The sequence below is a fragment of the Cryptomeria japonica genome, chromosome 10, assembly GCF_030272615.1.
Source record: "Cryptomeria japonica chromosome 10, Sugi_1.0, whole genome shotgun sequence".
Lineage (NCBI taxonomy): Eukaryota > Viridiplantae > Streptophyta > Pinopsida > Cupressales > Cupressaceae > Cryptomeria > Cryptomeria japonica.
In genome coordinates this window covers 232,592,268-232,606,974 of record NC_081414.1, presented here as the reverse complement: position 1 = coordinate 232,606,974, position 14,707 = coordinate 232,592,268, and the positions used below count along the sequence as shown (strand labels likewise).

The window sequence follows — 14,707 nt, the reverse complement described above, 5'->3', positions numbered from 1 at the left end:
TAGAACTAATGCATTACTTCCTAGGGTTAGAAGTATGGCAAAAATCCAATGAAATTTTTCTAAGTCAAGGAAAATATACTATTGATATTCTGAAAAAGATTTAGAATGATGGATTGTAAACCCATGTATACTCCTATGGAATCTAACTTAAAGAAGTTAAGTGTTTTTGCAGCTAACTCTGATTTTGCAGATCCATCTGAGTACAGGCAATTGACTGGATCCTTGATGTATCTAGTCAATACAAGGCCAGATATCTGTTATGCTGTGAATGCCCTCAGTCAGTTCACGAGCTTGCCTAAACTTGTTCACCTGGTTGCTGCCAAGCACATTCTAAGATACCTGCGTGGCACTATTGGTTATGGGCTGAAGTATTCACTTAATACCTCAATCTTCTTGGAAGGCTATTCAGATTCAAATTGGGCAGGAAGTGTCAAGGACAGGAAAAGCACTTCGGGTATCTGCTTCAATTTGGACTCTGCAGTGATCTCTTGGGCATGTAGAAAGCAATCTTCGGTAGCATTAAGCACTGCAGAAGCTGAGTACATTGCAGCATCTGTTGCATCCAGAGAAGCAGTGTGGCTTCGCAAACTCCTTGTTGGATTATTTGGTCAAGCTAGTGCTCCTACCACCATTCATTGTGATAATCAAAGTTGTATAAAGACATCAGTAAATCCTGTGTTCCATGACCGGTCCAAACATGTGGAAACGCACTATCACTTCATTCGGGATATGGTGCAAAGAGGCGCCATTCAACTAAAGTACATTAGCACAGATGAACAAGTTGCAAATATTCTTACCACACCCTTATCCAGAGTGAAGTTCGAATACTTTAGAGACAGACTTGGTATTGTGGAAAATGAAACCCTGATTGAGAGGGAGCTCCAATCTCAGTGACTATCTACAACGCTTTGATCATTCTTTGCTTGTGTGCAAGAATGAAAAGTATCCAATCTATGCTTGTGTGCTAGATGGAAAATTGTAATTATGTAAAGACCCACTTGTGTATTACGCTTTCTATGCTTGTGTGCTAGAACCATCCTATGCTCGTGTGCTAGGTGGAAGATGTAATTCTATGCTTGTGTGCTAGATGGAACTCTAAAGGTTCAGATTATGTATTCTCTTCTTCCCTAGTTAAGAGGGAGTGTTGTTTATAACTAGGTAAGATGGGTTTGGATTGCCTTAAGGTAACATCCGAACCCATATAGGACTGGGTCCTATCTTAAAGGGGTAACGTGCTCCCAAGTCAAATCCGGCCCCATACCTCCACGCCACACTAAATGCACCACGCCTCAATAAAACAAATTGGCGCCAAAAAAGATTAAGGCCGACTTGGGTTATATGGGTTAAAGAATCATATAAATAAAGTTAAATTGCAAACACAATTCAACCACTTCATCTCTCATGCATTCAGCGAACTAGCTCTGCAACTAAAGGTGCGAAATATAGAAGAGGATTGTGCGAACTTGTCCAAGAGGATATAAGGCATTTTGGTGCAGACTTGGTGTATATAGAAGCTGATGCTCTGCAAAAAGGATTAGAAAATCTGTTTGATGGCAACACACACAAGAGCACAAGAAACAAACGTTAGTGTTAGCAACAAAAGATTATCCTAAACAGGCATATCAAGAGAGATATTAAGCATGAAATAGAAAGCATATAAACATAGAATGAAATAGCTAATCAAGATGCTCATAGTTGCTCCTCCCTTGTTCCTCTCCTCTCCAAGTCCCAAATGAGTGTAGCTCTCAGCAGCTTTTTGCACTATGGATGCTTATGGAGGATTGAGATTTAATACTAAGCTTCAAATATGAAATGAAAAGCTAAATACTATGCTAGAGTAGATAGTGATGCTATGAAAAAGCTCTATGCTAATGCCAGTATAACAACAATACTCTAAAATGCTTCTCTTTGCTTGAGGAGAAGGGTTCTATTTATAGAAGAAATGGGGAAATGAAGGGTTAAGATTGAGCAATCTTAACAAGGGTTAGGATTGAAAGTTGGGGATCCATGTGCACAATTGGCACCAATAAAATGGTGACAAGTTTCAACATAGGATTGGGTTGAGAGAAGAGGTTGGAGGCATTAAAGGCCTGAGAAGACCTCATGGTTATCTAGAAGGTAAGGGTCAAGTCTAAATTAAGATTACCCATTGGATTAAGAGTTAATCCAAGGATAAACCTTTGTGCAAATGTTTAAGAGATAATCATGGTCAAAGCATTAATGGCCTGATGAGACCTTTGGGTTGGGTAGAGGTTGAGTCAAAACAAATGTTTTAACCATGTGGGAGGGTTGAATTAACCATTAATGGTTATTGGAGACTTTGGGGATTAAGTGGTTGAAGGTTGGAAGCCTTCAATGGTTATCAAAGACTTTGAGCCATTTAGTGGTTGAAGGTTGGAAGCTTTCAAAGGTTATCCAAGACTTTGAGGGTTAATTTGTTGAACACACAAAGCATTAATTGCTTTTCAAAGACTTTGGAGTCTTTGAGAAGTGACTCCAATTTGCTTAGGAATGTGACAATATTTAAGGGATGAATTTAGGCTAATTAGGAAGGGTTTAGAAGAATCTAGAAGGGGTTTAGGCATACAAGTGGATTTTGTAGGAAAATGCAAGTGGGAGAAATTTTGGTATTTTCAATTAAAATAAAATCATTTATTTCAATTAAATGGTGTAAGTTGAATTTGGATAAATATTTAAATAAATATTAATTTATTTAAATGAGAAAAAGAAGATAAAGCATTTAAAATGCTTGAAGACTTTGAGGGAAACCATTAAAGGCTTGAAGACTTTAAGGAAAACCATTAAAGTCTTAAGAAGACTATAGAAGGAAGCCATCAAGTTTGAAGACTTTAAAGCCATCAAGTTTAACTACTTTAAGGGAAACCATTAAAGGTTTCAAGTGGGTGAGGATAAATAGGATTTTAAATAAATAATTTATTTAAAATAGTTGTGCAACTTGCTTTTGTAGGAAAATACAAGTGGGTGGAGGATAAAGGTGATTTAAATAAATTATTTATTTAAAATAATTGTGCAACTTGCTTTTGTAGGCAAATACAAGTGGGTGGAGGATAAAGGTGATTTAAATAAATGATTTATTTATTTAAATGTGAGAGGTGGGATTTTGGGGGATTTAAATAAATATTAATTTATTTAAATGTGAGAGAATATTTAATTAAATAAATATGATTTATTTATTTAATTAATGGTCTGAATTTGGTTAAGTGAATTAAATCAAATAAATTGAATAATTTATTTAATTAATAGGAGAATAGGGTTAAGATGAATTAATTAAATATTAATTTAATTAATTATTAATTGATGGTTAAATAATCAAATAAATATTAAATATTCATTTAATTAAGTGGACAGATTTATGTGACTACATTTGCCCCTCTTTGAGACGGTGCGGTTTATCGCGTCGTTTCAAAGAAAGAAAAATAGGTGTGAAGAAATGCCCCATAAAATGTAAATTTAATGGGTGGTATGCCCCCTCGAGAGATGGGCCAAATTTTGTTTTGAAAAATCGGGCGATCTCTCGAAAAAGAATGCAAAGTGGAGGGGAGGTAGAATAGAAGAAATTAGAACTAATGATGAAAGAATGGGAGAAAATGGAGTGAATATGAAGAAACAACAAGCCAGTGGGTACCCTGAGGTCATGCAAGAGATACATAGCAGATGTAGTGTGGGGTTTGGATTGATGCTATACAATTGATCAAAATTGGTTGGACAATCTGGTGCAATCGGTTTAATTGCCCCAGTCAAGTCAAAGCGTGACAGTTGATGTCAGTTGGTCGCTTGAACATGATAAAGTCTGAGTAAGTGAATCAAAGTGACCTGATGGTGACTTAGACAATTGATGTAATTGCCCGATGAAGTCAAGGTATATGAAGCAAAATACTCGTTGAGACGTAGACAATTGATGTAATTGTCCGTTGGATTGTGTTTGATTGGTTGATCAATTGATAGTATGTGCGTGTGATGGATGGTTGGGGGGAATCATGGCAGCCCCGTTGAGACTAGGTCATTGTGATAAATGCCTGATGTAGTCTAGGATTACCATAATCGATTACCTGTTGAGACCCGAAGATACTTGATCAGAGTATCTGTTGATAGTCTAGGTGTGTGGGAGTCGATGTATCTGTGTAGATAGAGTAACTGGCTTAATTTTGTGGATGAGTGAGGATGGGAAGCGATGAAGGGATTAGGATGATGTTGATGATCAAGATAGGGAGGGTGAAGGGGGATTTGATGTTAGATAGAAGATATGGAGGACTAGGATCGAGTCCTATGGAAGAAGATGAGTAAAATAGAGTATGCATTATTATGACTACGTATGCATGATATGCAGCTATTATGAATGTATGGATGGGTGGAATGCAACGAAATGCAATATATACAAATGAGATGGAATGATGATCCATGGTGCTTTATTTTTCATCATTGAGCTTTAAAATGTTGTAAGAAAATACAAGCAACTTGACATAAAGATTCAAGATGACCAGAGTATTTCTTACATGGATTTTTATATAGCAAGTTAATACAAGCAACTTGATATAATGGATCAAGTTGACCTGAGTATTGCTTGCGGAACAGACAAAGATTATCACCGTTCATGCATGACTTGGATCGTCCTCCTTGATCTTAGGCTGATCATATCCTGAGACAAGTGCATACCGTAATAAGAGATAAAACCTTTATCCAGTTTGGATGAGGTAGGAGGAACCAAAGAAAGAGAATTGTACCTGCAAACAAACAATATATACATAAAGAATAAAGAATAAGGATCCTTGGTAATGGTTCATGCTCATATGGTCGAGGTATACGCTGTAGTCAGCAAGCCGTAGTGATCTATGACTGCATTTTGCATAAGATCATGTAGCTTGGTGAACTTCCCACGTAGACACCATTAGTACATGCCCCAGAACTTCATCAGAAATAATGCACAAATGATACAAAACAATGCTGCAAGATCCTGATACAGATAAACAAACGATTGTACTCATAAATCAACCAAGTATTTGATAGCTTAACATAATTTTCTTGTCAAAGAAAATGTCATCTTGTCTTTGTTTTGATAAGGAAGGATGCATCCTTGTTTAAGACAGTTTGGATTGTTGATGTTGATTGTGTTGGTCGAGTGATAAGTGGTCATTTGTGTGAGTATTTTGTCAATGTTTGTTTTGTATCTGATCGGATGAATATGTACAAGGTGTTGTCATGTTTTTGGGTGATTTTCGATGGTTTTTCTGATGTTTTTGGATTTTGAATTGTTTTTGAATGTTTGTGGATTTTGTGAGTCATTTTTGAATGTTTTTGATATTTTCTGGGACATTTTTGAATGTTTTTGATATTTTTGATGATTGCCTGAATGAAGAGCGTAATGACACATAAGACAATGTAGAATCCACTTCCATCAATAGGTTAAGGGTATTGCCCCCAGTTTTAGACATGACTATGAAAAAGCGGGATGCAAGATGTATGGAGTACTATCATAATTGCAGAGGAATAACAAGCCATGGTTGATGGATGGATGGATGTATGTATGAAGTAGATGTGATCGCCACAAGTCTGAAAGATAATGGAGCCATAGCCTTTACGAGTGGTGCCTGTTTGCCAGGTTTTCACCATCGTTCTTACCCAAGGTGCCACCGGAGTGGTTGTTCACCGTTTGGATGCATGATTTTTCTTTACTTTTTTGAATGTTTTTATATTTTCTTCAGGACATTTTTCTGAATGTTTTTTGGTATTTTCTGATAGGCAGGGGAGCCTGATGCTCTGTACAGCTTATGTGTAAAACCGTTTGAGGTGCATGCTGTTGATTGGATCTGCGAGCGGTTCTCCGTCTGATGTAGCCAACTGATATGCCCCGGACCCAAATACAGCAGTGACAACATATGGGCCTAGCCAATTTGATTCAAACTTGCCTTGATGTTCTCTGTTTGGTTGGTTGCGAGGATTCTCTCGAAGAACAAGATCACCTACCTCAAATGTACGAGGTCTAACTCGGTGATTGTAGCTTCTACTCATGCGCTGCTGATAGGCTTTGAGATGGTTGTATGCAGCTTGTCGCTTCTCATCTAGTAACTCTAAGTCTTGAAGACGGGATACTCTGTATGCTTCATCATCGATGAGATTGTGCAATGAAACCCGTAAGGATGGTATCTCGACCTCAATAGGTAGGATAGCTTCAGCACCATAGACCAATGAATAAGGAGTTGCACCTGTAGGGGTCCGAATGCTAGTTCGATATGCCCATAGCGCTGGATTTAGTTGAACATGCCAATCACGACCGGCATCATTGACTGTCTTCTTTAGGATTCTCAATATGTTTTTATTGGATGCTTCGGCCTGACCATTGCCTTGTGGGTAATAGGGAGTGGAAAAGCGGTGTTGGATATGAAATTTATCACAAAGCTCACGGACATCCTGATTTTTGAAAGGAAGACCGTTATCTGTTACAATGGACATGGGCACACCATACCGACAGATGATGTAATTGAGGATGAATGAGGCGATCTGCTTGCCGGTGACTTGGGTAAGTGGAACAGCTTCGATCCACTTGGTGAAATATTCGGTGGCGGTAATAATGAATTTATGGCCATTGGATGAAGATGGATGGATTTTACCCACAAGATCAAGACCCCATTGACAAAAAGGCCATGGTGTTGTGATTGGTTGCTGATCTTGAGCTGGTGCATGTATTAGGTCGCCATGAACTTGACATTTTTTGCACTTCCTAACAAAGTAGTAGGAATCCTTTTCCATAGATGGCCAATAGTATCCAGCTCGCATGATCTTTTTGGCTAGTGATGGACCACTTGAGTGAGTCCCGCAAATTCCTTCATGTACCTCTTCCAAAGCCTTTGTTATCTCACCTTGTTCTAGACATCGAAGGAGAGTACCATCAAGACTGCGTCGGTATAGGGTTTCGGCAATAATGGTATATCGAGCAGTTTGGCGAATGAAGGTTTTACGTTGGTTATTTGATTGGTTGGGAGGAAGGGTGTGATCGCGGAGATAGGTGTAGAAATCACCGTACCATGGGGATTCAGAACCAACAAGGCAACATATCATTTCAGATTCAGGGATATCATAAGCGGGGATCCAAAGTTGTTCTACCAAGAACTCGTAGCGTGTTGAATTCTGTGGAAGATCTAGTAGAGATGCGATGGTAGCCATAGCGTCAGCAGCTCGATTCTGATCTCTTGGTATCTGCTCGAAAGTGATAGTAGTAAATGATGTCTTTAGACTGTCCACCATTTGCTTGTATGGCATGAGTTTATCATCTTTGGTCTGATATTCATTAGTTGCTTGTCGAATGACCAGTTGTGAGTCGCCATATACTTGTAGTTCTTGTAATTTCCATTGTACGGCTAACCTGAGTCCTGTGATCAAGGCCTCATACTCTGCTATGTTGTTTGTGCATGGAAATGTGAGCCTGTAAGACTTCGGGATGCTATCACCTTGAGGTGTGATAAACAGAATGCCTGCCCCCGAGCCGTGCCTAGTGTATGAACCATCAAAGTATAATTTCCATGACTGTGCTTCTGTAATCATGAATATCTCTTCATCTGAAAAATTGGAAATGAGAGGATGATCACCTATGAGTGGTGCATCGGCCAACTGATCTGCAATAACTTGACCTTTGATAGCTTTACGGTCCACATACTCAATGTCAAATTCACTTAGAATCATTACCCATTTGGCTAAGCGACCTGTCAATGCTGCTTTGCTAAGTAAATACTTGAGTGGATCAATCTTTGCAATGAGTTGCACCTTGTGTGTTAACAGATAGTGCCTCAGTTTAGTGGCTGCCAAGATTACTGCTAGGCAAGCTCGCTCAATAGGTGTGTAATTGAGTTCATAGCCCACCAGTGTGCGAGAGATGTAGTAAATAGCACACTCTTTTCCTTCTGCATTATGTTGTGCCAATAGTACACCCAATGCTGTACTTGTTGCTGAGATATAGAGCAATAATGGTCTACTTGGATCTGGTGGCATCAGCAATGGTGGATTCATGAGATAGTCTTTAAGCGCCTGAAATGCTTGCTGGCATCTGTCATCCCACTGAAAGTGGATGTTCTTGTGTAGCAGGTGTGTGAATGGGTGACACTTATCAGCCAATTGTGCAATGAATCTGCGGATAGATTGAAGCCGTCCTTGTAGTGTTCTTAGCTGATTGATATTCTTTGGAGGTGGCATGTCCATGATTGCTTTAACCTTTGCTGGATCGACCTCAATGCCTTTGCTTGAGACAATGTATCCTAGAAGCTTCCCGGAGGTCACTCCGAAGACACATTTCTTTGGGTTGAGTCGAACATGGTATTGTTCTAGTCTATCAAAGATTTTATCTAAGATGTGAAGATGTCCTTCTCTAGTAAGTGATTTTGCTAGTAAATCATCCACATAATCTTCCATTATAGTATGCATCATGTCATGGAAGATGGTGGTCATTGCTCTTTGATAGGTCGCTCCTGCATTCTTTAGACCAAAAGGCATTACATTCCAGCAGTATGTGCCCCATGGACATGTGAAGGCTGTCTTATGTTGGTCCTCTGGTGCGATCTTTATTTGATTGTATCCTGAAAAGCCATCCATGAGTGAAAGCATGGCATGTCCTGCTGTCAAATCTACTATGATGTCGATATTTGGTAGAGGGAAGTCATCCTTAGGACATGCCTTATTCAGATCTCTGAAGTCTGTACAAATGCGGATGCCCCCTTTTGGTTTGCCAACTGGTACAATGTTGGAGATCCATTCTGCATAATCAATTGGTCTAATGAAACCAACATCCAGGAGTTTCTTGAGTTCTATTTTGACTAGCACGGCAATCTGAGGATGCATCTTACGAAGCTTCTGCTTGACAGGTTTGGCTCCTTTTGCTACTGTGAGATGATGCATGACTAAATCAGGATCAAGCCCAGGCATGTCTGCATATGACCATGCAAAGTTGATCTGACGCTTCTGGAAGAACTCTATAAATTTAGGCTGTTCCTCTGGAGTGAGAAGGGATGCCAGATGTATAATATGAGGATTTTCAGGAGTCCCCACATTGTATTCTTTGGTTTCCTCGATAAGAATCGTTGATCGTTCCTGTTGTGTACTAGCAGGGAGGATGTCAAACCCTTCATCCTTAGGCGCCTCAGAGAGGTTTTCACCATTGGATACGCTCTTTCTTTTTACTTTTGTCGGATCAAATAGTGCCACAGTGTGGTTTTCACTGGAAGATCCATGTTTTATTGTTATATTTTTGCAGCTGAAGGGTTTGGCATCCGCCCCGAAGTATGCTGCGCTATTAAGTTCAATGGCGAATCCAGCTTTGTGATCCCCGCTTGGTAGATTATCCCTTAATTCCAAAAAGTCAATGATAGCCTCATCGTTCTGGAAGAGGTCAAGACATGGGGGATTTGGTTGGTTCCATTCAATGAGTTCAGGGTGGATAATGGGCATTACTTCATCGATTAAGTTAAGTGCGGGAGATGTATCAGTGAGGGTTAAGACAGTGTGGTGAAGGTCGTTGATGGTACTCTCCCTGTCAGAATCAGGCGTAGGATGAGACGTAGGGTCTGTGGAAGATGTTTCCAGCTCAGGTACCCAAGTGGTCTTTATCTGTGCTTCTCCGTAAACAGGGATGTCTTTGCGGGGTGGAGGTGGTGATGTGTCTTCCTCATCTGAAGTGTTAAGTTGCACTGAATCGAATTCCCACTCATGTGAGTCGGTCTCTGAATCACTTTCCAGCATCCGATTGCTATACCATACTGGGATGTCGCTGGAGTTGAATACTGTAGGTGTGATTGGTTTATGTACCTTTGAGGTGATCGGTGCTGCAGGAACTGTGATGGGGTTTAAAGGTTTTGTCACTGGAAGTATCGACAGTGTTGATTTAGTGGCTTCTATTGGAACGGCTGGTGCCATAGATGCTGCTACGGGTTCCAATATAGTTGCTGCTATGAATGGTTTTATTGATGTGATGACTGCTGTGGATGGGATTACTAGTTCGATTGGTGGGATTTTTGGCACTGATGACGGTTGCGGTGGGTTTGTGAGCCTCGATGGGGCAGTGACAATATTGCTTGATGGTGCTTTGATTATGAAAGGTGTCCTCTTTACAGTAGGTGGGCAAAATGGTTTGCTAGGTTTTCCTTTAAATCTGAGTTTAGGAAGGATCTCTTTTTCAAAGCCTAGGCCTGTATTACCTTTGGGCTTGAACTCTGGCAGCAGTGGTTCATGTCGTCCTTGTTTGCAGTATCCCAAAGCACTCTGACCATCATATCCCATTCTTTGCATAATGAGGAGGCCTTTGCCATATTGTTCCGTAGGAAGTGTAACTTGCGGTTTGTCAGTGGTGATGGGATCTTTATAGATCCAGTCCGCTAGGTCCTCATCTTGTGTTTCTTCCTCTTGACTCTTTCCAAGGATGAAAGGCATTAAGGCACATGCTGGCGTGATTAGTGGTTGCTGGAGCAACTGCTGTGGTTTACCATGTGTTCTAGGAGAAGTGGGCATTTGTCCCACACAAAAGAGCTGACTCAAGTTATATTCTCCAGGACCTTCCTCTGCTACTTTCATCTTTAGCTTTTCTTGCTTGGGCATAGGGGTGTTTGAACTGGCAAGAGAGGCGGGATTTATATATGATGTGGAGGAAATGGCTTCTCTATTATTAGGAACGGTAATCTCTGGTTGATGGCTGATATTATGGCAAAATGCAAAGGGATTTGCATCGCCCAGGATTGTGATCTCGACCCCGTTATGTGGGAACTTGATACATTGATGGTAGGTAGATGGAACAGCTTGCATGGCATGTATCCAAGGTCTCCCTAATAATAGATTATATGGCAGAGGAAGGTCCAGAACCTGACAAATTATGTGTTTTACCACAGGGCCCACTCGGATGGGTAGTACCACAGCTCCTTTGGATGAACGCTCTGCATCATCATAGGCCTTGATGGTGATCTTCTTGCGAGGATCCACTGATTCTAGTGTATATCCCAATGCTGTGACCAACTGTAGTGTACAAATGTTTAGGCCTGCTCCATTATCTATCAAGACTCGCTTGATCCTGTGTTGGTTGACAAAGCCTTCAATGTGGAGTGAGGCGTTATGAGGTTGTTGGAACGAAGAGTTGTCACTTTCGGAAAAAGTGAGACAAGGTGATGACTTTAGAGTTCCAACCATGGCTTGAAATTGGTCCGTGTTTAGGTTTGCAGGGACTGACGCCTCTTGGAGTGCGTGATCCAAGATTGTTTTATGAGAGGGTGACAGACGCAAAAGCTCCAAAATGGATATAAGTGCAGGGGTTTTGTCTAATTGTTCCACAAGATTGTATTGCTTCGGGACAGAGGTGGTGCCCTGTGGAGCTGCCTTTATGGTAACTTTGCCGCGACGTGTAACAACATTGCAATTTGAGGTGGGATTTTTGAAGGTTATGGTTGCAATTTGTTCACTGGCATCATACAGGTGATTTACAGTGTAGTTATACGCAGCCTGCGTATAATCAGTGGTATCAGTGCCTCGCCGGGAAGTGGAAGGACCCCTTTGATCTTGTGATGGAAGTGGATTCTTAAACATTAAATGATCATTATTTGTCATTTTTGGATCATGTCCTTCAATCTCAATTTCTCCTCGATCAATAAGATCTTGAATGAGATCTTTCAATCGATGACAATTACTTGTCTTGTGTCCTCGTCCTTGATGGAACTCACAATGTTCAGTATCTCTCCACCATGCTGGTTTGACCTGAGGCTCATAGTTGGATAGCTTAGGTAGAGTGATCAAATTCTGAGAAAGGAGTTGTCGCAACACTGTTTCAATGGGTTCCCCTAAGGGAGTGTATGTACGTTTTTGTTTTTGTGGACGAGGTCTTGGTTCATCCTGAGATGTGATGCGACCTTGATTAGGAGGAACATTTGTGTTATTTTGAGGTGGAGGATTTTGTCCTGCAAACCGAACCACAGGTTGTGCATTTTGGATAGTCCGAGCATCCACAACTCCATCGTTCGAATTCGACAGCCATGAAATTTGGATGAAATTCGACAAGGGAAAAATTTGAAAAAAAATTCGGATAAAATTCGTCTTCTATAATTTTGTTTATTTATAAATATATGTAGACCTCTAATAAATTATCAGAATAGCGATCCTTGTTGGAGAAAATTCGAGGGCGACCCAGCAGTTGCAGACACCCATGACCCAATAGATACAAAGCATATATAAAGAATACCCACGACCAGTTGAGTTGTGTTTAGAGGCGGATAGCAGTGCTTTATAGAGGAAATTCGATTAAATTCGATTTTTTTTATAGAAGTTTGACATTAAATTAAAATCGAACCTCGTCCATGAAAATCGCCATATCCTGTGACTTAGTTTAGAAGTGCAGATCTGATATACTAAAAGGGATCAGATCTGGAGAATCAAGCTAAGTATTGTATTTGTGTAATTAAGATTGAATACATAATCTGACCTGTGGGTCTTTAGTGCTGGGTTTTTCCTCCTTGGAGGTTTTCCCAGGGTATTTGTGTTTGTCTCTTGCTCTCTTGTTTCATTCTTGGATTTACTTGATTATGGTTTATTAAATGCTAACAAATAATTAAATGTGACAAATCTGATTACTGAACTAGGGCACAAATTTAACACCTTTCACTCTTAATAGGTTATTAAACAAACATCTTGTTTTCTGACATTTGCAATTATTGATTCCCCACGGTGACGTGTTCTTTTCCAGGCAAAGCTTTAAACTTTGCTTGAGAGAAGTTAAATGAATGAATTAAAGTGTCTTTTCAAAGACCACGATTAGAAAAATAATTTCACAGTCTAGAACTTTTTCAAATGTTGACCACAGTTCTTGTACAACGTGACTTGTTTAATACTTTAATACAATTATGTTCTATCGAGATATTGCTTGGTTCTTAATTGTGAATTAAATTTGTATAGCTGTAAAATGTGATTTTTTTATTTTTCTTTGAATCTTTGGAGTAGTTGTTCCTTATAATTTTATATTTTTTAATTTAATATGATTCTGCATCTCCAGGGATGGTCTGATGATGTTCGTTTATCTTAAAATTGTAATACTGGTTTTCTTTCTTTTGATGGTTTCGGCTGTAAGGTTACCTCTAGTTTTCTTTATGAATTGCTGGCTTGTTTTCTTTGAAGCATATTTTGTTATATATATATATATATGGTGCAGTGTTACAATTTTCAGAATAAAGTGTTTTAAATTTATGTTTCTTGGTTATTAGTTGTTTAGTTTTGGTCCTAACTCTGTATACAATTTTCTCAGGGAGAGTTTGAAATTCTTTCTTTGTCACATTCCTATACAAAGGAGAATAATGGCATCCGTGTTACATTGGTACATCCAGATGGTAAGATTTTTAAGGGCATAGTTGGAGGACTCCTTATTGCAGCAAGCTGTGTAGAGGTGATGGCTCTAGTCTTTTGTTTTTAGAATCACACATGGTTTATTTTTTGAACAGGGTTTCTAAGTTGATTGTTATTTGCAGGTGTTTGTTGGTGTTTTCTCCTCCAACGCTGTATATATCTCAGGAGAAGTTGGAGATAAAGGACCTTACATTGATAATGTACGAGCACTTACTACTGAGTTTCCTATCTCCATTTCAGGGCAACCAAATACAGAAGCATACAGTGCTAATGGCACAAATGAGGGCAATCTCCAACAAACTACAAGGGCACGCTTATGAACAATTATCAAATAGGACAAAGGCGAAATTGTAATGTTTAGATTGTAATAACACTTTTAATTTTGATATATACATGAATTTAATGGTGAATTTATTAAAGGTCAAATATTATAATCGCTAAATAATTTAGAAGTTGTAAATTTAATGGTTTCATTTTATTTATGATATGGTTGCATTGATATTTATATGTTATGTTTATGGAATTAACTTGGTATTAACACTATTATGATATATGTATGAGTTTTGGACGGTTTTGTAAGTGATGGGATGCAACAAAAAGTAGACCTAAGAATCTAATCTAAGAAATGTCTAGAAATATCAAACCATATCATATATAGAAGGATACATATATATGAATTTTTATTTAAGAATTATTTTATTTTAATTTAAAAAATTCTACTTTTGTTTATTCATCTTGTTTATAATTCTTTATTTTGTTTTTACTTTGAAAAGTATAATATTCAACCATTGAACTTTAATATTAAAGTCATGTATTGCAATGTAAAACAATTAGATTCCTTTTGATGTTTTTATAAACTATCTTAATGTTTAATGAATTTTTATAAAAATAAAAAAAATTATAATATTTTAAATAATTTAATTAAATGTATGATTGATATATATAAGTCCAACCCAACTTTCATATTTCCTTAAGGTTATATTATAGATTCAATTTTATTCATAGATCAAATCAATATCATCAAAATGATTTTCATATAGGCATTTAGGAAATCTCATAAATCAAATTGTATCTTTCTTGACAATTTACTATTAGTTTACGTTAAGAATTTAATCTCTAATATTAATAATATTCTTATATTTTTGTGAGATGCTTTCCTTGATTTTATAATATAGTTGATTATGTCACTCAAAATATAGTGACTTGCATTTGGCATATTAGAAGGTAGTAGTTTTTATTCTCTATTTTGACTTTTTTTTAAGTTTTGTATATAAACTATTCAATTTTCAGTTCTGATTATTAATCTTAAATTTATTATTTTAACATTGTTAGACAT

At 38.3% G+C, this 14,707-nt stretch overlaps 1 protein-coding gene across 2 annotated transcripts in view; it reads left to right on the top strand.

Moving 5' to 3' along the window:
* LOC131859400 (AT-hook motif nuclear-localized protein 14-like) overlaps nucleotides 1-13,853 on the top strand; it is a 76,113-nt gene extending 62,260 nt beyond the window's left edge. For both annotated transcript variants that reach the window (XM_059213095.1, XM_059213094.1), the window contains 2 exons: nucleotides 13,274-13,411; nucleotides 13,494-13,853. In XM_059213095.1, the coding sequence (XP_059069078.1) occupies nucleotides 13,274-13,411; nucleotides 13,494-13,691 (336 nt within the window). In that variant the 3' untranslated portion in view covers nucleotides 13,692-13,853. The remainder of the gene's footprint in view (nucleotides 1-13,273; nucleotides 13,412-13,493) is intronic.
* Nucleotides 13,854-14,707: the final 854 nt, after the last annotated feature.